Here is a 25,566-nt window from a genome sequence, read left to right on the forward strand (position 1 = left end):
ATCACCACTCATGGATTGAATACGGGCGCGCCCAAAGAGACGCGAGACACTCTACGTGGAACTCAACAGGGCGAAGGCGAAAAGACCAAAAAAGAGGAAGGGGGACCCTGTCTGTGACAGAGAGCGTGTGCAACGCACAACAATTAGTTATCATTGAAAAGCATTAGATATTCTTGCACATAAGTTGAACTGACTCCATGAATGAGCACAATGTAGTGATTATAGTGTAAAAGATTTCTTAAATGAAAATTATCAGATTAACTAAAGAACAAAATACTTGCAAGAGTGGCCTCTACTTTACATAATAATAAACATAACTATATTTATTACACTCTAAAGCAATAAAAATGAAATTGTAGCCCCAAGAACATAATTAATTGAAGTATAATGATTTTGTCTTTATTATGCATTTCTGAAATCTTTTAGATCAATGACATATTTTGCTCAATAGCTTGCTACTTCTAGGTAGTTTCAGCATGTTTTTGAGGGTCCATTGCCAAGCTAGACTATGATTTTTCAATTTGTTGGGACACATCTTTAAATTACACTAATGGCAATAATATGGGAATCAGAATTCTGAGCAGAGTCACAAAATATTACTTGGAATTTCTGAATTTCAAATTATTCTTGAATAAAATTACCACTATGGAGTTTATAGCCTATCAAATTCAGCTTTCAATTATACCATTCAATAATTAGAATGATAGCCAGCATAACCATCATGGTAGCTTTTTATAGTTGCCATGTAATAAATTTAAGGCATTAGATCTTGTCTCACCATATCAAAAATATTATGAATATTGTTGTACTGTACTGAGTTTTGTAAAAGTCTAATTGATTCTTCCTAACAAAATTTGAAAGTTCATAGGACGGACGAGTTAATGCATTTTATTCAACTCCATCAATTTACACTGATGCAAAGAATGCTGCAAATGAAGCATGGCCCCTAAAAGTTGATGATTACTTCCCGTGAGTGGAATCAATTGTGTTAAAGAAAGCATTTGATTTGTTTCTAGTGATTTCTGCGCTCTCTCTACCTCAGTGGGTATAAATTAATGGAAATATACAGGTATGCAGATAGTGAAAATGCTTATTGGACAGGATATTTCACAAGCAGGCCAGGTCTCAAGGGATATGTTCGCTACTTAAGTGGTTATTATCTAGTAAGTGTCTTAAAGCATCAAATGTCTGTCTGTTTATCTGAATGAATTTTTATGGTACATAATGTAGGAATCATAATAATCAGGGCATGGTATGCATGAGCAGGCAGCACGACAGCTTGAATTCTTAGTTGGCAGGAAAAGTGGGAGCTCAAATACAGATCTTTTAGGTGATGCTTTGGGAATCGCACAACATCATGATGCAGTTAGTGGCACTGAAAAGCAACACACTGCAAACGATTATGCTAAACGTCTTGCAATTGGAGCTTCTCAGGTTTGGCCTATGCAAAGCCACTAATCATTGTATACAAGTATTTATGTCAGGTTCTTTCATTCATTTCAAACATTGAATCTTATGCTTAAGTAAGATTCACTAAAAATTGTAACATTCCAGGCAGAAGAGGTAGTGAGTTTAGCTCTCTCTTGCTTGACAAGCTCAGAAACTTCTGGTTGTCCAAATATATCAAGGTTTGAACAGGTAAAATGATCACCTACTATCATTTTTCAATTTGAATTACTTGGTAGTGACACTGTCTACTTCCCTCCATGCTATTTTTATGTCATTTGCATCTTTTCTTATCAAAGGAAGCAAATTGGCTATTAGCATAATTTTATAGTACCTTTGTATTATTTACATTCAATCCAATATACTTCCATGTTTTTTTGAAGCTCTTCTAATGAAAGAAAGCAACAAGCTATTAGCATAACATTTGAGTATCTTTTTATCATTGACATTCATTATTTACATTTCAATCGTTCATGTTTCCTGTTAAATGTTTGAATGTGAAATGCCTTATACATTCTACAATGTCAGAGTTTGGTTCATGTTTTCCGATTATATGCATTGGTGTTTTGGATTTTTGGAGCTATCAGATATAGCTAGAGATGCAGTTGATCATTTTCAAATTCCAAATTTGACTAACATTGTAAAATAAGTAAATTTGACAGAAAAAAGTTGGCGATCACTTAGTCCCCAATGATTCTGATTTTGAAAACTACCATGTAATTATTCTCTTATGGTATCTGAATATAAAGCAAAGCATGATTAGATAAGTTCCCAACTGTATTTTGGGATTCAAACAATACAAGATAAAAATCCCGCATACATTGTTTCTCCAAATTCTTAAGTTCCAAACAAAGAAAAGATGATGTGTATGTAGGAACAATTCATTTTTAGGAACTACAAGCTACATACTACACAATAGTCATTCAACAATGTTGGTTTTAGGCAATCAGATGTTAATCTAGTTACTTAAATTATAAACAGACTGAGAATAAGCAGAAATAATAATAAAAGCACACAACACAAGACAAAAGTACCCTAGGAAAACCTCCCTCTTGGAGGTGAAAAAAACCCAGCAACAAGATCTCAGTTTATATTAGACAATATCAATATACAACTTTGCTTCAACACTTGAAGCAACATATAAATAAGAACAACAGAATGAAGATTCCAAACTAGGGCACAAGGAATAGCTTGATAGACTTATCTGCAATATCAAGATTTTCTATTTGCTGTCATGCGGATCATTTGCAGAGCATAGGATTGAATTCTCTGACTGTGAATGTGATTCGCTGCCACTGAGACAATCGCTGTTCCTAGGAATGAATCGCTGCCTCAAGAAGATAGTTCGCTGGTTCCTATGAATGAATCACTACCTCAAGAAGATAGTTCGCTGGTTCCTATGAATGAATCACTGCCTCAAGAAGATAGTTCTTTGGTTCCTAGGACTGAATCACTGCCTCAAGAAGATATTTCGCTGCTCTTGGAAGGATGATTGACATAAGGCTAGCAGTGCTTAAAAATGAAGATTATGCATTGTGCAGAATGAATCTTGTTTATATACAAGATTCATGTTCAAGTCTTCCAAGTCGGCTTTAACCAATTCCCTTTATTTTACATATTTCAATTTGCACTTTTGGTGCCCAATTTGGGGCCTACATTACTTGCAAGTTGCGACACGTTTCCTTTTGGGCCCAACCCTATTAGACATGAATTGCTTAACCACACGTTACATTTGGGCCCAGCCCTATAGACATAAATCGCTTAACCTTATTACAATAAGATAATATTTTAATTGCCACAAGGCAACATTAAAATATGATCCGAACTAGCTAACCATTTCAACACTCACTCTTAGCTAGAGAGGATCCTATGAATAATCAAATCTCAAAGTGTGTAATGTTCCCTGACCGTATTGGCGGAGGAGGCAAAGGCGTATGGTGGTGTTGGAGCAAGGCCGTACGGTGGATGTGAGACTGGGTGTACAGTTGTCAAGAGAGGGCCGTACGGTGATGCCAAGACAGGCCGTACGATGGTGCCCAAGATAGGTCGTACGATAGTGTGAGACTGGGTCGTACGGTTGTGTGGGAAGCAGGCCGTACGGTGGTGAGGAGGGAGTGTAACTGTACGGTGAAGGGGGGGTATGGTGGACTTCAACCTGTGAAGGGTTTAGTCTCCCGCAAGCGTAAAATTCTGAATATTAGGAATCCTTTATGCATGTAAATTAGATTAACAAATACGCGAGTGGAGAAGTAACAATGATGAGATTCAAGATTTGCCAGATCCGAAACAAGAACACAGAACAGAATAGGGTGAGGAGTGAATCTCATCGAAACTGCAAATACCAAATAGGAAGGGTCTTTCACCTTCGAAATGGCGGATACCAGAACTCCAACAGGAATTCGCACAAGAGAGAAAAATATCAAAATTCGCATGCCTATGACAAAGACTAACTCGGCCATATATATGGGCTCCAGGAAACTTCCTGAAGGGTTACAAACGTGCCGACATGACCAACCAAGACTCGTCTAATCTAATTAAATAAAAAGGGCCCGAAAGATTGTTATTAAATTTGGAGCCTTACAATAAAGTAATTAAATTTATTAATTAATTACATTGGGGACAACACAAAGTGGCTACTCCCATGGATGAAACACATAATATGTTCACCATAGCTACTCCCAGAGGGTGAATGAACTCATCATGGAATTTCTTCCATGATACCCACCATACCTACTCGCAGAGGGTGGGACCACCATGCCTACTCGCAGAGGGTGGAATTTCTTCCATGATACCCACCATACCTACTCGCAGAGGGTGGGACCACCATGCCTACTCACAGTGGGTGGAATTTCTTCAATGATGCCCACCATACCTACTCGCAGAGTGTGGAACAAAAAACTATTACACAAAAGATGAGGCTTCCTCTGAAGCTGAAAGAAACTGGCTCCCTCTGAGCTTGACAAGCTCCCTTTGAAGCTAAAGATGTCAAGCTCCCTCTAACATTTCCTCCTTTTAGAAAAGGAAGTCTTCATTTGACCTTTGCTCCTCCTGAGATGTCCCTATGCCAATTTTTGCAGAGGAAGCAAGAGGAGTGGACCTGAATTTGCAATCCCGAGCAAAATGACCATACTTGTCACACTTAAAGCATTGGATGTGAGATAATTCCTTCCTCCTTTTTTGATTTAGGGGTAGGATCTGAATCTCTGTCTTTATCCCACTTCCTTCCTTTGCTTTTAACCATATGTGAAGCAAGGGCTTGATTGTCTACATCATAATGATCATGCTCAATTCCTCTTGCTATCAATCGTGACTCTTCTTGTATGCAATCTTCTCTCAAACGATCGAACATTGGAAGATCTGGTCTTGCATTGATTCCTTGAATGTAAGACTCCCAACATGCTGAAAGACCATTGAGGGCAAGCATGGTCAAGTCACTGTCATCAACAACCTTCCCAATGGATGAGAGCTGATCTCTCAAATCAGAAATCCTCATGAAGTATGCTATGACGGATTCACCTTTCATCATCTTGATGTGATGAAGCTGCTGCTTCAAAGCTAGGGCACGACTGGTGTTGTTGATTTCGTACATCTCTTCCAATGTCTTGAACATTTCGCTGGCAGTCTTCAGCTTGGAGATGATAGGTACAATATGATCCTTCACAGAGTCAACCAGCATTCTCTGAGCTTGAAAATCTTTCTTCCTCCATGAAGTCTTTTCCTCTTCTGCCTCAAGTTCAATGGAAGATCTCTCCACAAAGTCTGCAAGATCACCTCCATTTAATGCAAGCATGATTCAGAATCTCCATGATGTGAAGTTGGATGCACCATCCAATCTATCTTCAACCCTGAGATAGTTGAAGATTTCAAATGAAGTAATAAGAGCAAAAATGGAAGGAGGAGGAGCAACTATAATCAATCTGATTACCCCTAATTCGAACTTGGCTCTAATACCATGTTGGTTTTAGGCAATCAGATGTTAATCTAGTTACTTAAATTATAAACAGACTGAGAATAAGCAGAAATAATAATTAAAGCACACAACACAAGACACAAGTACCCTCGGAAAACCTCCCTCTTGGAGGTGAAAAAAACCCAGCAACAAGATCTCAGTTTATATTAGACAATATCAGTATACAACTTTGGTTCAACACTTGAAGCAACATATAAATAATAACAATAGAATGAAGATTCTAAACTAGGGCACAAGGAATAGCTTGATAGACTTATCCGCAATATCAAGATTTGCTATTTGCTGTCATGCAGATCATTTGCAGAGCATAGGAGTGAATTCGCTGCCTGTGAATGTGATTCGCTGCCACTGAGACAATTCGCTGTTCCTAGGAATGAATCGCTGCCTCAAGAAGATAGTTCGCTGGTTCCTAGGAATGAATCGCTGCCTCAAGAAGATAGTTCGCTGGTTCCTAGGAATGAATTGCTGCCTCAAGAAGATAGTTCGCTGGTTCCTAGGACTGAATCACTGCCTCAGGAAGATAGTTCGCTGCTCTTGGAAGGATGATTGACATAAGGCTAGCAGTGCTTAAAAATGAAGATTATGCATTGTGTAGAATGAATCTTGTTTATATACAAGATTCATGTTCAAGTCTTCCAAGTCGGCTTTAACCAATTCCCTTTATTTTACATTTTTCAATTGGCACTTTTGGCGCCCAATTTGGGGCCTACATAACTTGCAAGTTGTGACACGTTTCCTTTTGGGCCTAGCCCTATTAGACATGAATTGCTTAACCACACGTTACATTTGGGCCCAGCCCTATAGACATAAATCGCTTAACCTTATTACAATAAGATAATATTTTAATTGCCACAAGGCAACATTAAAATATGATCCGAACTATTAAAATATGATCCGAACTAGCGAACCATTTCAAAAAACAATTCATAGTGTAAAGAAAAAATTTGAGGATAAAGAAGGAAAGGGAATTCGCTTGATTCTCAAATCTAGTCCACAAACTACTTGTGAAGTATAATTGCATTTAGAGGAGACATCTGACAACAAATATCAGAATGCAACTTATTCAGAAAAAAATTGGTATCTTCTTTTTATATAAATTTAGCTCCAAAGTCATTCTAAAGAACAAAATGAAATTCCTTATTCCCTTACAAGAGGTATGGGATTTTGGAGCACTAACATTTGAAGGTGCTTGAACTATAACAGGAGACAGACTTAAAGTTGAAAAATGCAGAAGTCATTTCCCTATGAAGAGATGTTTGAATGCAGTTTTTGTCACTTTAAAAAAATAAAAATCCAAGTACCTTTACCTAATATCTAGAATCCCCTTCCTAATATCATCAAAATTGATTGTGCTATGTTTTCCTCAACTTGAGCTTACTTTTTTCTTTCCAATGGGATAGAAAGTATGTTCAAATTTGAAAAATATGAATTTGTATTAAATAGTTCATACCTACGTGGAAATACTCCCCATCAGAATGCAGAAAAGATACAGAAATCTCCTAAGTTCAAGTAACTCTATAGACATTGCACTTTTGTTGTGCAAGTGGCTGAGGGAAAAAAATACTAATTGATTCCGAAAATGAATTCTCTTTGTGGCTGAAGAAGTCATAAAAATTGATTCAAAATGAATATGATAAATCATTTAAATTTAGTTGATTTATAATCAGCTGTACCTAGTTCATGAGAGTAAAGAAAAATATAAGGTGTGCCTTTACTATCATTAAGACAAAATTGGACAAGGTGGAGATGCAGAGTTAGAAGCATAGTTCCATGGAGTTTCTTGATGGGGAAACGAGAGGACAGGTTTCAGGGACGGAAGGATGAAGGGCCTAAGTTTGGGTATGGGGGCACGACAGAGCAAGGGTGGCAAAGGGGTGGTGCAAATACATATAGTACTTAAAAAACTAGTTATAAAATGATGTGTAAGGAATAAGTACAAGAATTGAAAATGAATCTTTGGCATACTATGTAAAGTTTAAACACAGAATTGGAAATCAAAACCCTAAGGCTTCCTATGGGTTACTTTGTTATTCACTAGCTCTGCAACTTTTCTCTCCTTCGTTACCTTCTATCCATTCTTGTTTTGATAGATAAAAATGAGGCTTTTTCCTTATGTTATCCAACTATTGGTCACCAAAAGTAATTAGGGCACAAAAATATCAATAAACACTAATCTCTATTGCCATGAATCAAATTTGGGTGATCAAAAGAGGCATGATTGGATGCCTTTGTAGGTTCATCATGTTTGGTATTGATAATTTTGAAGATTGGGTGCTTTATAGGATGAAATTGTCTGCATAATCAACACTTTGGAAAATGTTTATAATGGATTGATGTCTGTAAATATTGAAGGTAGTATGGGCACCATCTTCATCTTAGGGAGTCTTGTCAAGAACATTTGAATCCCATCTGCAATGCTCGAGGATTGAAATTTGGTGGTTGAAAGAGTAGATGTGCGTCAATGGAAATTCAGCACTTCAAAACCCTCGGAATAGAGAGAGAGACTTCGAGATGCAATAGGAAATCGTTGAATGGAAGCTGACTGTAAAGTTGGTGGGGCCATAAAAGATCTCTCTGATTGGTCGTAAACAACTAAACATTATGGAAGGGCAAGGTGGACAACATCCTGGAGCACAAAATAAAAAGGGACAAGACACAAAATTTGAGGTGCCAACACAACCTTCTTTGTCTTCGGGCTTAGTGATCACATCTTTCTTTTCATTATCTTTTGACTACAGCATTGTGGAAGAAAGCTTAATCTCTTCAATAATAATGCCTGAGTTGTATATAACTCTTGCGATCATAGAGCACATAGCTTGTACTTGTTATCAGACAGATATGCACCCTTACTGAGTTATCCACTCAGCTATCCAGTGAAACATGGAAACACTTTAGGACCTATGGGCACAAAGCAGGTTGACTCAGCTCCTAAGCATTTACTTTCTGCTTTTAGTGAGCCTTAGATTCTCTCCCATGTGGAGATGGTTGTAGGCTACATAGGCACACTTAGGACTCAATTTGGAGTTAGTTATTACTTTTTTCTGCTAAGCATTGTATCTATCTTAAGCTCTTCCAGCATGATTATTGTTTTGTAACTCAGAAAAATAGTGCTTCAACATTTTTGCAGGTTTTTTTCCCACAAGGTAAATAATCTTGCTATATAACGAGCATGCTGTTGTGTTCTTTCCACTATATTTAATATTTTGTTACTGTTTCTTCTCTTGTATTAGTTTATTATTGTTATTTTTCCTTAATTTATTTACAAACTCAACAATTTTATACTTAAAAAATATTGAACACCAACAAAATTAAAAGCCCTTAACAAAGAAATACTAATTTCAAAATTCAAAGGTTCACCACTATCTATAAACTTCTAATAATACATTTCCTTAAAATTAATTTTAAGATTCCCTGTTGTATTTCCAATGCTTGCAGATACTTCCATGTAGAATCTTATTTCATTGCATATTATAAGGCCTTTGTCAAGCCTTCTACAAAAGAGTTACTGAAAAGATGTCAGAGGGAGACCTATCAAATCGTGGTTATAACCAATTCTTGGTGTATATTATGTTGTATCTAACTCTTTAAAAGGTTTTGGGAGTTCATTGACTTTGTCAAACATTCATGGATTCACATCTTCAACTATAGTATTTGAGATACAAATTGCACAGATATCCTTGTTCCATTGTACATAGTTGAACTCATAAAAGATGCATAAATTAAAAAATCAGATTACTGTATATCATCAACCATCCTTACTAGTATTTTCAAAATATTCATGCTTAATTTATGTGGATGAGGCCAAAGTGTTGACAGTATTTTTAAAAGTGATGATTTCTTTGTAATCAAATTTTTTTAAATTTGTCGCAAACTGTTATTTACTAACTTTCTATTATTTTTTCAACTTCAATATGATACTTTAATATCTGGATATGTATTGTTGGTGTAATATTTTATTCACTTTGGATATTCTTCTATCGTAAGTGTGAAATTACATCTATTTAATAAGTTTACTTATAATAAATAAAAAATTTAATTATTCTTACCTAAGCTAATAATGACAAGTGTACACCTTGAATTGAGTTACACAAGTGTCATTACTACCCCATCAATCCTTGATTGTAGTTAGGTGCCACCTCTATTTAGTTAAATGCACCTCTATCTTAGTCAGGTTGAGTGAATTGATCCATTGATTGGCATTTCAACTCTTGACTTCATAGTTAGACTGAGTTAATTGATCCAGTGACTGGTAGTTAAACTGAACATGCCATCTCCTTGAGTCATGCATCCAGGAGGCCAATTTATATGTACTTCATCCATTAATTTGTTTGTTGATTTGATTTGATTATTTATTTTCTCAATTTTGAAATAACTTGCTTTGTTGCGAATTGCATCATTTGTTTGATGTTTGTAGCTGTTGTGTAATTAGATTCCACCAAATATTACATGCATTTCCCAAATCTAAGCATATGTAGCTGGATTTTTGCATCTCTCTCTCTCTCTCTCTCTATATATATATATATATATATATATCAATCATTCGAATCGAATCATACATGATAAAACCATCACAATTATTTGTTTTGGAGGTGGAGAGAGGTTTCATATTCTATAAATGACTTTTAGCCTATATATTACAGTGTGGAAGCCTAAACATCAGTATATGCCCACCAACACAGACAGACCTTCCACTGGGCAAGATCCTGGTAAGCTAACCCTTTCTCTTTTTGTTGCAGGGTGAATTTAATTTCCTGGTTCAAGATTACTCTTTGGGATCAAAATTGATTACTCTAGGAATATATGCTGTGGACAATAAAAAATAATATTTTATTTCTATTATTTATAAGTGATTCCCAATGATCTTTGTTTTAGGTCGTGCTGATATACAACCCTCTTGGTTGGAAGCGAGAACAAATCATCAAAGTGCCGGTATGTTTTTCTTCTAACTTAAGAATTCAGTTTTTGTATTTATGTACAATTTCCCTTTCTAGGATTTTATGAGTCAATCCTACTTCTAAATAACATTAACATTGTGGTTTGTTATTCTCAGTTTCGAAGTTTTTTTCACAATTTTACTAGTATTTCTACTCCTTTCATTGTGGATTTTACACATTACAAGAGTCTTATATTTTCAGGTTTAGCTTGTACTGTAGACCATATTCCAGACATTTTTGATCCAAACCAGCCTCAGTTACCAATATCAAGAATAAATTAATGTCATTAACAAGATTTTTTTTTTTCATTGCTTCTGTCAATTACTGGTTGTTTAAGAACTTATGACCATTTTTTTAAATATGAAATATAATGCCATTTGTCAAGCTGTTCTGTAACCTGTTAAAGAGTGGAGAGACAACTTCCCTTATATTACTGATAAGCATATAAAGTTTAAACAGAAGCTATTTTGTAGAATGGGCAATACCCAAAAATGACTTTGTCAAGAAATTGGAAGGCATATACGTCTTGAAGAGAAAACCTACACCATTTCTTATTCCTTGTTTTCTAATGATACAAGATTGTTAAACACTTTTGAAGAAAGACAACAATTTTCTTTCTTAGGTATGGTATGTATGGGTATGGCCTGTATATATATTTATGTATACAATTTTTAAAAAAATGTACAAAATTTCAAATACATTTGATATATTATATAATATTTGAAGACTGCTAATTTTGATAAAATCAGATTTCAAGCTGATGATTTCAGACTTGAACAACAACAAGCTCAATACCTTTGAGGTCATGGAATTATGGGAGAATGTCAGTAAATGTTATCAGCTGAAGAGAATGGATACTCCAGCCAACACAATTCTGATTTGGGTGAAAAAACAGGAATTTGTGCCTGTCATAAATTGTTTCCAGCTTACACCATGCTGATTTATGTCCTTTTTTTAGCAAGTAGAGTGAAATAGGTTTTAATTCTAGGTGTGATGCAACATAGCATATTAAACAAGAGGATTCACAAACCTTCTAGATTGATTTGGGACCCTAGAACTTGCAAAGTGTTCAATCGGAATGAGTTGGAGGTTTGAGTTGGCATTCCTTGAGGACAAGCACTTTTAGGAAGGGAGGACTATAGTGTCCCTTTTTGGTCTATTCCAACATTATTGGAGAATGTGCACTTTATCCAATAGGAATTTTGCTTGTTCCGGTGAGTTTAGGAATTCAAGTTGAGTCCAATGGTACTTTCCATATCCAATTTTGACTTTTTGCGAGCTCTCCACATTTCTTGGTTTGGTCCATTTTAATATTTTTGGTAACTTTGGCTAGATGTGTGGAAAATAATCAAATAATTAAATTGTTAAATGTTAAGTTTTTGAAAAGTAAAAGTAGAAATACAACTTACATTTAATTATTTAAAAAGAGTTTAAAGTCACTTTTTTGGAGGGAAAACACAATGACATAAATAAAAATATATTTTTGTTTCAAAAGGTGCTTATAAAAAGAAATTCAGAGGGAAGAAGTGGATTCAAAATATTTTATTAAACCCTTTATTATTTGGGAGATTGAACTAGGTTCATTCTTCAACCAAAGAACAGAAACCCTTTTGCTCATCAGTTTTGTGGATGAAAATCCACCTAGCTGATCAAGTGGATCCTTACAGAGTTGACTATTGTTTTGAACATTTGTGTCATTTGATTTGGTTATGATATTTGTGAAGTATTTGGTGAAAATAGAGATAGTATTCTAGGTTCTGCTTTTCGTTTGAAGTTTACAGTTTTGGAGTTGTGCAGAAACAAAGAAATATATTTTTCAAATCTATTCTTTTTTTTCAGAGTGCTTAAGGTAAAATTTATGGGAGATTTGTAAACAAATAATAAATTTTGTGGAGTTGTGTTCTATTCCTTAGCTATACCATATGGAGTGCAAACTTAGGGATTCCTAGGAGTTGTTGAAATTAAATAAAAATAATAATTTTTTTTTGAAGAGTCCTATTGTGACCTTTTTACACATCGTCCCATTGCAAATGGGGACCCCCTCTTTTTGGATTTGTAGTCTAGTCATTTGCTAGGGTTTAGTGTCTTTGGCAGTAGTTGCGAATTTGTCCTTGAGGATGTGATCAAGTCACCAAGTCCTAGTCCAAAATCCTTGAGTGAGCTATAGGATTCTAAATTGAGGGTGAGATTGTGAGGAATGCAAAATGTGGTTGAAAAGTTGTCAAAAGTGCAAAATGTTGTCAAAATTGCTAAAGAAAATTCCTTGTAAGGTTGGATTTTTTGACTTTGATAGGAGAGGGAAATCAAATTTTTTTGTGAAAATCTTTGACAAAGTTGTAATTTTCAAAGGAAATCCTTGTTTAGAGTAAGGAATTCCTAAAATGCAAAATTAATTCCTTGTTGAAATGTGGAAATTCACAAAGTTTGTTTGAAATCCTAAGGTGAAGTGTAGAATTCTAAATCTAAAAATGCAATCCTAAGTCTAAATAGGGAATTCGAAAATTAAAATGCAAATCCACATCTCAAACATGGATCCACATTCAAAATTAATTTCCTTAGCAAGTTTGTGGATTTCCTTGGAAAATTCTTCACAATGTTCGTTTGTCCATGCAAACATTTTTACCTAGGCCGGCCTAATTGCAAGGTGAAACATCTTGATTTTGAGTACATATATATGAGGACTCAAGAATACTAAATTTTCTCATTCATTCAAAACAATTCACTTCATTGTAAGGGCATAATTAGAGCAGATTTGAAAGTGAATTTGAGCATACCTAGGGCTGCAAATTACATGAGACTTGGAGCGAAGTTTTACAGCAGGTTGAAGCGATTCTTCATCAGTATAAATTAGGTTGGAGGTGTGAGTTTTGGACCAGACCTAAGGGTACATAAAAGAAGTGAAACACCTTCATTTGGAGCAGATTTCATCAGCATATTAATCAGATTCCAAACCAGCATCATCAACTTCAAGTGCAATTCAAATATTGAAGAGAGGAATAGGTGTGCATTTGAGAAGAGTAAAAGAGAATTGAGGCTCACTCAACTGCATATTTGGAGCAAGATACCTATCAAAATCAGAATTCAAATCAGATTTCCATACATTTCCAGATTTTAGATAAGGAGGTGGAGGATTTTATGAATTTAATTGACAACTATTATGAGAAAACCCTCCTACTTGTGCAAAAATTTGTTAAAATTTCCATGCTATTATCATAACTATTTCTTGCATTTTACTTGAAATATTTTGAAATCGGTTTTTCATACTTTTATTTGTAACTTAAGGTGTTGTATCTTTAGGTAAATATCAGGTGCTAGAGCCGGATTGGAGACACCAACCTTGGCCACGTCGACATGGAGGAATTCAAAGAACAAATGCATGGGTACAGTCTATTCAAGATGGTTAAGAGGATGGTGAGGAATAAGATATTGCAACCTGCTAGTTTCCCCCCTACAATACAATGTGTCAAGTTGGTGGTGGAGTGTCTAAGGCATTATGATCCCAAAGAAAGATAAGTGATGGTTCCTGATGGTAGAGTGTTGGCTTATTTGATAGATGAGTCCAATCCGGAGGATTCCAATATTCCAAGATACAATTCCACAATCTACAAGACGAAGGAGGAAGCTTGGAGGATAACAATAGCGGACTTTATTCTTGTGTCGAGATCATCAACAATACATGGATGTTGAAACCAAGAAAGAATCATTCCAAATTACCAAAGAGGCTTGTTAGGTTCGACTTCAAAGAGGAATATGGAGATCTTGTCATCTTGTTGAACTGAGTAATGGGATACCTTTAGGCTTCTAGCTTTGAGCCATGGATGTTTTTCTTTATCAAGGAGATAGTAATCGGGGTTCCTTCTTCATCGATGGGTGGTAGATCCTTGGACACCGTGACACGCTGCCCGACGACCTTCTTGAGACATGACACGTGAAAAACATTGTGAATCCGACTCCCCTCAGGAAGCTCCAACTCGTAGGCAACTTCGCCCACCCTCTGAACCACCCTGTGGGGTCCATAGAAACACGGCTTCAACTTCTCCTTACCACTTGTCTTTAAGGAGGATTGTCTGTACGGTTGAAGTCGGAGGTATACCAGATCGCCCACCTCAAAATTTCGCTCAATCCGGTGCCGGTCGGCATACATCTTTTGCTAGTTCTGAGCCCTTTGCAGGTTATCTTTGAGAGATGTTAGGATGTCCAAACTCTCCTGAAGCCAATCTTTGGCCCTCGGTGCATGACTATCTCCCAATGCCAGATCAACGAATGAAGAAGGTTCATAACCATACAATGCTTTGAAGGGTGGCATGCCTATCAACATGTGATAGCTGGTGTTGCAACAATGTTCACCCAAATGTAGCCAGCGAACCCAAGCCTTTTGTTGTGTTGAGACGTAGTTCTTGAGATAATCCTCCAACCATTTGTTCACAATCTCGGTCCGTCCGTCTGTTTGCAGATGGTAGCTCGTGCTGGGCGACAACTCGGTTCCTGCCAACCGAAATAACTCCATCCAAAAGGTACTCATAAAACGGCTATCCCTGTCACTTACTATGTTTTGCGGTAGACCATGTAAGTGGAATACCTCACGAAAGAACAATTCGGCCACTTGAATTGCTTGGTATCCTATGGGCATGGCAAAAAAATGGGTATACTTGGTCAAGCGGTCTACTATGACGAAAATGCAATCCTTTCCTTGCACTCTAGGGAGCTAAGTAATGAAATCCATCGAGATGCTATCCCATTTCTGGTCGGGGATTGGCAGTGGTTGCAGCAGTCCAATCGATAAGGTGTGCTCAAATTTGTTTTGCTGATAGGTGGACCATTCTCGCACATACTGCAGAACGTCGTTCTTAAGTACCTTATTGGAAAACCTTTCTTGGATCTGTTTGTAGGTTTTCAAGTATCCCGAGTGTCTGACCAATGGAGAGTCGTGCATTTCCTTCAAAATCTTTTCCTTCATCTTGGACTCGGGTACCAGATAAATTTTGTTCTTGTAGTAAATGATGTCATCAACCACCTTGTATTGGTCATCCTGCACTTGACCATCCATCAGTTCGTAGGCAAAAGTATTCTTGGAGTATTCAACCAACAGATGTTCCTTCCAATCCGCCAAAATCTGGGATAGAGAACATATGGTAGGCCTTCTTGACAGGGCATTGGCTACGACGTTATTCTTGCCCTTCACATTCTCAATGTCGAAATCAAATGCTTGGACTTTGCTCACCCACTTCTGTTGTCGTTTGTTCAGATCCCTCTGCTCTAAGAAATGTCACAAGCTATTGTGGTTTGTCCGTACGACAAACTTTGTGCCGATGAGGTACTGTCGAAACTTCGTCAGTGCGTGCATGATGGCGAGCATCTTCTTGTCGTAGATGGAGTACAACCGCTCAGCTCCTGAGAGCTTCCGACTCTTGAATGCAATGGGGTGATGGTCTTGCATCAACACCGCTCCAATGCCTTCTCCCGAGGCATCGCACTCTAGGATGAAAGGGCGAGTGAAGTCTGGTAGTGCCAGAACCAGACTCGTACTCATAACTACTTTTAATTTGTCGAAGGTGTGCTGCGCCTACGCATTCCAATGGAAGGATCCTTTCTTTGTCAGATCTGTCAGTGGTGCACCAAGCTGTGAAAATCCTTTCACAAACCTTCTATAATAATTGCACGATCCAAAAAATCCACGTAGCTTCGAGAGAGTCTTGGGTGGAGGCTAGTTCAGAATTTCTTGAATCTTCTCCTGGTGAACTTGTACCCCCCGGGTGCTAATGATGTGACCCAAGTACAGGACCTCGGTCATTCCAAACTCACATTTGGACCTTTTGGCATATAATGATTTCGATTTCATAATCCTCAATACTTCATCCAAATGTCCCAGATGTTCCTCCCAGGTCTTGTTGTAGATGAGTATGTCATCGAAGAATACCGGTAGGAACTTATGCAATTGCTTGTTGAAGATGCGGTTCATGCGGGACTAAAAAGTGACCGGAGCATTGGTTAATCCAAACGGCATGACCAAGAACTCATAGTGTCTGTAATGGCAACGGAAGGTTGTCTTTTCCACATCTTGCCCCCTCATATGGATCTGATGGTAGCTGGAGCGGAGATCAATTTTGGAGAAATAGATTGCGCCATGTAGTTCGTCCAGTAGCTCATCGATTCTGAGAATGGGGTATCTATTCTTGATAGTCTTCTTGTTCAGTGCACGCTAGTCACCACGCATTCTAAGAGTTTTGTCCTTCTTCACCAGTACCACCGAGGATGCAAAGGGGCTAGAGTTGGGCCGAATCCATCCTTTATCGAGGAGTTCCTGGATTTTTTCTCTATCTCTTCCTTGAACTTCTTCGGGTGGCGATGGGGTGTGGTGATAATGGGTTTTGCTCCTTCCTCCAACTTGATGGTGTGCTCAAACCCTTGGTGTGGGGGTATACCAGGTGGAATATCAACGAAGACCAAACTATGCTTATCCAAAACTGCCTGAAGTTCCTCATCCTGGTAGTAAGTCGGTTGCCCTTTCACAGGTTTTGTTGAGATCAAGCAATGTGCTGCCTAGACTACTTCATCATGTCTGAAGATGGCTTCCATCCGTTTGGCGGAAATCTCCCTCGGGTTATTCGACATTCCTCTGAGAACCACCTTCCTGCCATCCACCTCGAATGAGAACTCTACGTGTACTGGTCGAGGGTCTCCATCCATTGAATGCCCAATATGACATCCATGTCATCCAGATCTACTACAAAGAAATCGTCTGTCACTGTGTAATTTCCCATGTTGATGCTCAGTTGCGGAACCAAGTGAGTGCATGATAGGAGATTGCCTCCTGCCACCTTGACATCGAACCCTTCATGCTCCTTTATACACAAACCCCTTCGGGTGATGAGTGATGAGTTTATGAAGTTGAACGAGGCCCCACTGTCGAGCATAACAAGGACTCGTTGCCCTGGAAGTGTACCACGTACCCTTAACACACTGCACCTTGGGGTACCCGCTAGTGCGGCAATGACGCCTCCCCTCTGTACCAATGTGGAAATTCTCTCCGCCAGGCTGGTTCCTTCGGCAAATTCTTCCCTTGGGGGTTCACTTTCCTCATGCTCCTCTTCTCCATCGGACATCACCTCAATATAGTGAATCTTCCCTTTGCCCAAACATCGATGTCCTAGCTCCCATGGCTCCCTGCAGGTGAAACAAAGCTCCTTCCTTCTGAGTTCCTATTTTGTGGCTTCATTGAGCGATGACTTCTTCAGAAAGGGTTTATTATCCTTATCGTTCAGAACAAAGGGTGGTTTGGTATGTGCAAAATTTCTAGAAGAGGAAGATGTTGCCATGTTACGGGCCTTTTTGATTACTTCCGTGAGCATGTTGGGGTTGAACCCTTTCACCCAACCTTTCAGTGGTTCCATCAATCTGTCCATGAACAAGACTACCAATCTTCGCTCTGAGATGTCTGTTACCAACACGGATAGCCTCTGGAACTCTGTGATGTAACTGTCCACAGATCCCGACTGTTTTAGTTGCACTAGCTCCTTGAAATTGAGTTTTGGATCCTTCCCATTAAATCGGTCTATGAGCCTCTCTGTGAAGTCGGCATAGGAAGTTATCTGGTCATGGCCGAGAGTGACCATTCCATGATGCCACCATTCGTGAGCGACTCCTTCTAGGTGAAGTGCTGCAAACTTGATAGCTTCATCTTCAGGCATCGGGTTGAGTTGGAAGTAGGTATCTGCTTTTTGTACCCAAGCTCGTGCCGAGGTTGCTCCGGTCCCATCAAAGGATGACAGGCTGATCTTACCAACCTTCCGCTTGATGTCATTTTTAGTGTTCAAAATAGCCCGACTTCTGCCGCGCGAGTATTTCATCCGGAGCTCAGGATAATCCTTGAAGGATATGTCCCCCTCGAGATTTGCATCCCTCCAATCTTGGTGCAAAGAGAAATTATATTGATAAAGATCGACAATAGATTACACAGACTCCGAATAGAAGCAGAATAGGGTGAGGAGAAACTCCCACCGAAACTGCAGATGCCAAGTAGGGAGGATCTCTCACCTCCGAAATGGTAGACAAGCTGAACTCCAACTGGAATTCATACATACAAAGAAAATACCAAATTCGCATACCAACACAAATGACAGACTCGGCCATAAATATGGGCTCCAGGGAATTTCCTAGGCCAACACGACCAAACTAAGACTTGACTAATCTAATTAAATAAAGGGCTCGAAAGATTTGTTATTACATTTGAGGCCTTACAATAAGTATTTTAATTTTATTATTTAATTATATCGGGGACATCACAGGATACAGTTCATACTTGCATTGTGTGATGAATTTCAGGTTGTTTAGGAGAAGACTATAATTCCACATTTGCATATGTTAATGGATATCCCTAAGCAAACTTTGGTGGAAGGATATGTAATTGAGGCAAATCAAGCATATGAGTTTCTTTGATGGTAATATGCATTGATGACAAGATTGGAAACCTTTCAGAAGGAAAAGGAAGGTTGCAATCATTTAGGTGCCATGGTCAAGGGAATTCAGGATGGAATCCTCATTTGTGTAGAAGTGGTGCTTGGAAAAGAAGTGAACAAATTGAAAGATAAAATGAAAGATATTTTCTTCAAGACCATAGGTTCCATTTCAGAGAATCATTTGGAGTATGCTTTTTCATTCATTACTTTCATGAATGGTGTTCAGGACCAAGGACCAGAATGGGAGAGGATATTTACCACGTGTATAACTTACTTGGCACTCATGAGGTATAAAGTGGAGGCCATGCCAAGTGCACCAATGGAAGAGTTTGACATTGTAATACCCCTCCTCGTTCATCCTCTTTTGTATGTTTTGAGTTACTTCAGTGATTGTTATGTGGAACGTTATTGTATTTTGATTCGGATATTATGCGATGTTATTTCATGCTTTATCTGGATTTATGGTGTATGATTTTATGTAGTATTTCAGTGCTTATGAGTAATGTTATTTTTATGGATCATTATCATGAGCTGACACTTTTCCCTTATATTGCAATGCGTTATTTATATGTTGCGTGTTTGCAAGTGTATTGGGATGATTTTCCTTCACTCACTCCGGTGAGATAGGGAACGTCACGATTCTCCTTCATCGGTGTGTTTACCGTGTCTGTATATATATTGGTCTCTATGCACATGTAGTTCTTTGGTGCAGGACATTGCAGGTACTAGTACCGGGTAGGTACGGGGTATGGACTCCACCTGGTTTCACAGGTCTGAGCATGCCTGATATATCCGATGGGAGTGGAGGAGATAGTTGTTGTACCGTAGCTTGACTGCAGTTACACTAGTATGAGTGTTGTCAGTCGGTTGTGTTTTCCCCGTCTGGCTGTTATGCGTATCATGGTGCCTTGGGTTGGTCATTTGAGAGTCGTCATTTGATCTGTCTTGGTTTTGCGTGTTTCCGTTTATTTAAATGGTTATTTAATTTAAATGGATGATGCTATCTTGTGTTGGCGTAATCATTTAATTAATATGCTCTGTGATTATTGATTTATTTAAATTAATGATTGCTAGATTAAATGGTTAAATGGCTTAATTTATTGTGTAAGTTGCATAATGTATTTTTGTGAAATAAATAAATTCCCTAGCCATTTAAAAAGGTTGAATGCTTATGTTGAAGGAAGTATTTATGGAAAAATAAATAAATAAAAGCTTCCCTTTTTATTTTCCCATTTGGCCTTTTTAATTTAATCATTGGAAAGAATTATTAATTTTGGGAAAGAAATAAATCTGATTGCCTTTTAGTTTTAAAATATTTAAATTTGATTGGATGAGAACTTTAACCTAGAAGCTTGGGTTAAAAGATATTTTGGGGTTTCCATTCTGGGCATTCACGGCAGGAGCAGAAGAGGAATTTTGAGAGAAGGAAATAATTCTGGAAATCTTCCTGGTAGAGCTGGAGATTCGACCTAGGTTGTAAGACTAGTGTTCCTTCATTCCCTTGCTTGCCTTTGCTTCAGGCTGAATAATCTATTCTGCTGTTTTGATTTGACTTTGTATATTTCAGTTTTCTTCCTGTGTGATTGAAAAATGCAATCTGCCTATCGATTCTTTTTGGAATGTTGAAATGGGAGAAAGATTGCCTGATATAGTTGATTTTGTGATGCTATTAGCATACGGTTGCATTCAGGAAAGAAATTGTTCATTTCTTCTTTGCTGTGTGTTATTTGTTCATAGCAAACAACTTCTTGATTTACCTCTTCTTTTGAAAGAAATAATTTTAGATTGGGTTTGCTGGGTGCATCCTTGTTTCTATACTGTCAAGAATTGGCTAGTTATTCTTTCTAGTGTGTTTATTTCACCATCTACCTTGCTGGTAAACTTTTCCTTGAATTTTGGAAATTGGCACTGTATGTGTGTGCCCGTGAAATAATTCTGGAAATGGAATGTTCCTTGTGGTTGTTGTTTTTGTGGCCTTTTGGTTTTAGAATGCTTGGAGGCATGTTTCTTGTTCCTCTCTTGTGGACTTTACCGCTCCCGTGATGGGCTTGCCTCATCACGTGGGTCGGTAGTGTCTGCTACTCGCAGGTACCAGAACTACCGGTCGGCAGCACCGCTACGTAGTAGCAGTGCTACCGGTCGGTAGGAGTGCTACCGGTTGGTAGCGGCTGCTACCGGTGGTAGCGACACTACCGGTTGACAACACTGCTACCGGTTGGTAGCAGTGCTACCAGTCGGCAATGGTGGCACTACTGATCGGTAGCACCGCTAGCGGTTGGTAGTAGTGCTACCGGTGGGTAGCAGCAGCCACCAGTCGATAGGGCTGTTACCAGTGGTAGCAGCACTACCGGCAGGTAGTGTCTGTTGCTCGGCAGTAGCACAACTGTGGGTTTGTTTGACCCCTGCTTAGCTTTGAGCCCTCACTGGTCTCCAAACCGGTTAGTGCTAAGAACTTAAATTTTATTAATGGATTGTTTAAAGTGGTTTTGCGTGATGAAATGTGATTTTCATGTGATTCTTATTATGTAGTTAATAAAGTTATCAATGAAAATTAAGGCCCGAATTAGAGATTCAAATTAGTAAGTTTTGGATATATTCTGAAAATGATTCAAATGCCTGTTTGGAATTCATGTTTTATTCGGTGGAATGTATAATGTGGATTTCATTCCTGATGGATATTGATTTGGAAATTAAATAATGTGTCTGCTGAAAAGAGTGTTTTATTTATGATTCAATCAATGATGTTGCAAGTGCTTATGATGCTGATATTCTCAAGGATTGTCTGAGTGCGGACTTGATGTATTTAGCTGTCCTTGCAAGTGTATATTGTGATATTTTAGTCTGTGGTTCAGTCATCTTGTGGTGGTGTAATTGGTACCTCTGACCAAGTGATATGTGTTGGCCTCATTGTCTTAACCATGTAGTGTCTTTGCCTTATGGTTAGCCAAGAGTCAGTATGTCCTTGTTTGACCACTTGTTTCTGATAGTGGTGTTATGGTTGTCTGCTTCGCCATAGGGTCCTCGGGGAGTGACCATGCTTGCATAGTGTCCTTTGAGAGTGGCTTTCGCTTGGGGGTTGCACCCAAAGTGGTAGGCATTACGACCCAGCAAAAGTCAGATAAAAACTTGTAATCTATTGAATTGATTAGGTGGGTAGTATCATAACATTAATAAATATAATTGTACCTCGTGCATAGGTGAGTGCTAGTATAGGGCTCATAATGTTGCGAGAAGGCCTGGAATGGCAAACCAACCACCTTGTCTTCACGAAGGCTGGTAGGGTCTGCATGAGACTTAGTTGAAACTAGAGGTTCGAGAGAGGTTACCAGGACAGTGAGCCGGGACCTATGGAGGCTGTACCATGGTATCCATATTAAGCTATGCGATGACACTCTCTCATTTGGTTCACTTGTGTGTGTTTGTGATGTTGAGTCACCTGGATTCTTGTGGAGTCTTTTGTGCTGTCATGGAGTCATATTGTTTTGTAGACCATGTCATGCTTATGCTTGTTTAAGGGTCCTCAACTATCTCCTAGCACGGTGGGGTGATTCCATTTTCGGAATTACATGGTCGGGTGGTAGTGCCACTTCCCATCGGATGTTCGGATTTGTACCTTCATGCGAGGATTGGCTTGGCAGGTGTTTCCGTGGTTCTTGATTTATGCTTCATCTCTTGTTGAAGTTTTTTGTTATTTGGAGACCTATGTGGTCATTGTATCATTGTATCATTGAGCTTTTGTAACCTTGTATTGGTTAAGTGGATCTTATACGTATATTGAGAAGCTATTTATTTGAAGAGCAATGTAATCCTATGTTGGGATGTTTTTATCATTTTCCTTTATGATGTTAGTAATGCTTATTGAAGTGGGAATTATGTTGTATCCTTTCAATCTTTCAATGATGAATCTTTATTTGCTTATGGCTTCTTGTGATCATTGAGTTAATGATGCATATGTGGATTCATGATTTTGTGGAATTTTTTCTTGAAGTTAATTCTTCGTTGGTAACCCTTAAGGAATTCTGGTGTAAGTCTTCCGGTTGTGTTATCGTGCATGTTGTGTAAATGCACTTATGATGTTTAAACTTTAAAAAAAAAATGTTTCACCGTTGTTGTGGGTTTTTCCTTCGGGGTTCCTGGCGGGGCACTACAGACATCATCATGTCTAGATTCGTTGAATTTGCTATCAAGGAAAGAGTTTGTTATAGTCCTAGTTGGCATTGAATTTTCCTATTTTCTCTTGCTCCTTGCAATTTGTGCCAACGAGGATACTTTATTTTTTTATTGGTTAATATATAATAAGAGTTAGTGGATTAGGTGGTAGTTATAAACTTGTAACTAACTCCATTTAGGGTTTTTTAATTTATTTCAGTTGTTGATTTAGAATTGATTTGGTCCCTTCATTTGTAATTGAAAGTCCTATATAAGGCTTTCTCCTTTCATTTGTAGCAAGAGACATTCGTGAAATTGTTGTCAAAATACTGCCAAAATAAATATAAACTCATTGAAGCTTGGTGAGAACTTATGTTGTTTTGGGTGTTAGCATGGTTTCCTACTTCTCAAATTAGGTTAAGATTTGTTTACATCAAGTTACATTGTTGAATGGGAGGTATTGTTGTTGATTCATGGCGAAACCTATATGTTTGTACCATTTGTAATTTGTTGATTGCAAGTTGTAGTGCATAATTAGTCCGATCTCAATTGAAAGCTTAACTTCAATTACTTTTATGCTCATTGATTCTCATTGTCTATGGTGTTGGTTTGTATAAGTGATTTGAAAATCATTTGCATACCCCTTGAAGATTGCATCATCTCTGTGTAGTTGTTTTCTCATGGAGAAGCAAAACTTGGTTTGGTTTGGTTTCACTAAGTCATCATTAGTTTCTTGCATTGTTAGAAGTAGATTAGATTCCTAAGCCCTTATCTTTTTGCATTTTATTTTAAAAGATCTTTCATAGAAATAGTTGGAGAGACTTATTGCAAAATCACAAGTTTTTCAAAGGAGAAGAATTGATTAAGTCCTTGAACGATTGTGTAAGTCCCTCTGTCATACTAGAAAAATCACATCAACTCACTGAGTCTATCCATCATAAAGTCGCATTGTTCGCATTGTAAACCTTGGGGTAGGCCTATTTCATCACATTGTTTACATTCGAGGTTTTCTTGTTCAAGGGAGGATAGAATAATTGGTATTTTATTCTATGTTCGAGGTGTCATAAAAAACACATCAACAAGTCCTATTGGATGTAGGACTGTCTAACTTGCCACCAACATTTTCTGAAATATCAAAAGTCTAAAAAGATATTGAAGGCAGAAAAATGTGAAGTCCATGTACCCTCCTTCAGCCTTATTTTGGATCACACCAGCCTAAGGAGGAATGAGACGTTAATAGAAAGGAAAGGTACTATGATGATGTGGAGTTCAAAAAGGAAGCCATGGAAATCTCATTGCAGCTAGCCTTGTTTAAAATAAAGTCATAGAATCCTAGTGCCTCTAGTAGTCTAAAACTCTGCCATTAGCTATGTATTGGTACTTGATTGGTTTTAAAAGGCGTTTGTAGCTGCCATTAGGAATTATGGGTTTTGGAGGAATGACATGGAGGCTTGGTGGGAGTCATGGAAGGTATAAGGAGGCCTATTAAGGCTGCTGCACTTGTTTATATTATTTTTGTCATAAATCCTGGAACATGGGAATGATGAGTAGCTACATAGGAGCTTGCAGGTGGTGACAGGAAAGTCTGCATCCTTCACAGTGATACCTCAGCAGTCAACAAAATATTATTATATGATCATCTATGTTGAGGTCAGATTGTTATCTTTCATTTTTGCGAACATAATGGAATGGTTTTGTCACATGTTCTGTTAAGATAATTGAAGTTGAGTAAGTCAAATTTATGTTGTTCAGATTCATGCCTGTTATCAAATACTCGAGTATTCACTGAAAGAAAAATCATTTTTCTGTGAAATTTCCTCAAATAATTTACACAAGTATAAACATCTATCTCAGTACATTATATTTTCCAAGTCATGATTGCCTCTACAATTTGTTTTTGCAATGCCTCATATGGTCTTGTTCTAGTGTCAACATTATTCACTTTTTGCATTGACTCCCTGTAATGTCCCACCCCTAGTGGAACACTGAAATCTGAAACTCAGTAAGCTGCTTGTGAGTTTTAATTTATTAAACTATGGTCTCCTGTTAGTGGATTTTTAGAGCTAGACAGAAGTTGCAGAAGATGTGTTTTCTATGATTTGTTTTGAAGTTTTTGAAAGAGAGTGATAAATACTTTCTTTTACAACAATGAAGCAAACTGAAAACTAAATTGAAAATTACAGTCAAGCTTGTCTTTGTATCAGATTTCTATTGAAGATGAGTACATTAAGCACTTTGATATGAGTGCTATTACAAAGCCAATGAAGTCTTAAAAACACTAACTACATACCCGGTAGCTTGATGTAGATAAAGTAAACTTGAAAGGTAGCACACAACCAAGGTGCACACTCAGAAAATGAGGTGCTTACTCAAAAAAAGACTCACAGATATCAGAAATATAATCCTTTCCTCTTCAAATCGCTAACATATGATGGTTGATGGAATATATAACTGTACTTTCCCCTTGAGATGGGGTTTGTTTTGAGGTCCAAATCCTTGGATGGGACGGCTTGCTGATGGACTGATTTTTATGTCTTCAAATAACCTTTAGACTGCTGCAACCTTCCAAAACTTGTCTGCTGTTTTGGGATGATTGTGTGACAATAAGGAA

At 37.9% G+C, this 25,566-nt stretch overlaps 1 protein-coding gene across 1 annotated transcript in view; it reads left to right on the plus strand.

Annotated features, from left to right (window-relative positions):
* Window positions 1–25,566, plus strand: part of LOC131064401 (alpha-mannosidase) — a 178,293-nt gene that overhangs the window by 35,492 nt on the left and 117,235 nt on the right. The window contains exons 10-15 of the mRNA XM_057998534.2: window positions 869–969; window positions 1,070–1,163; window positions 1,267–1,434; window positions 1,555–1,638; window positions 10,057–10,122; window positions 10,289–10,345. Coding sequence (XP_057854517.2) covers window positions 869–969; window positions 1,070–1,163; window positions 1,267–1,434; window positions 1,555–1,638; window positions 10,057–10,122; window positions 10,289–10,345 — 570 coding nt within the window. The remainder of the gene's footprint in view (window positions 1–868; window positions 970–1,069; window positions 1,164–1,266; window positions 1,435–1,554; window positions 1,639–10,056; window positions 10,123–10,288; window positions 10,346–25,566) is intronic.

This window comes from Cryptomeria japonica, chromosome 5, assembly GCF_030272615.1.
Source record: "Cryptomeria japonica chromosome 5, Sugi_1.0, whole genome shotgun sequence".
Classification (NCBI taxonomy): domain Eukaryota; kingdom Viridiplantae; phylum Streptophyta; class Pinopsida; order Cupressales; family Cupressaceae; genus Cryptomeria; species Cryptomeria japonica.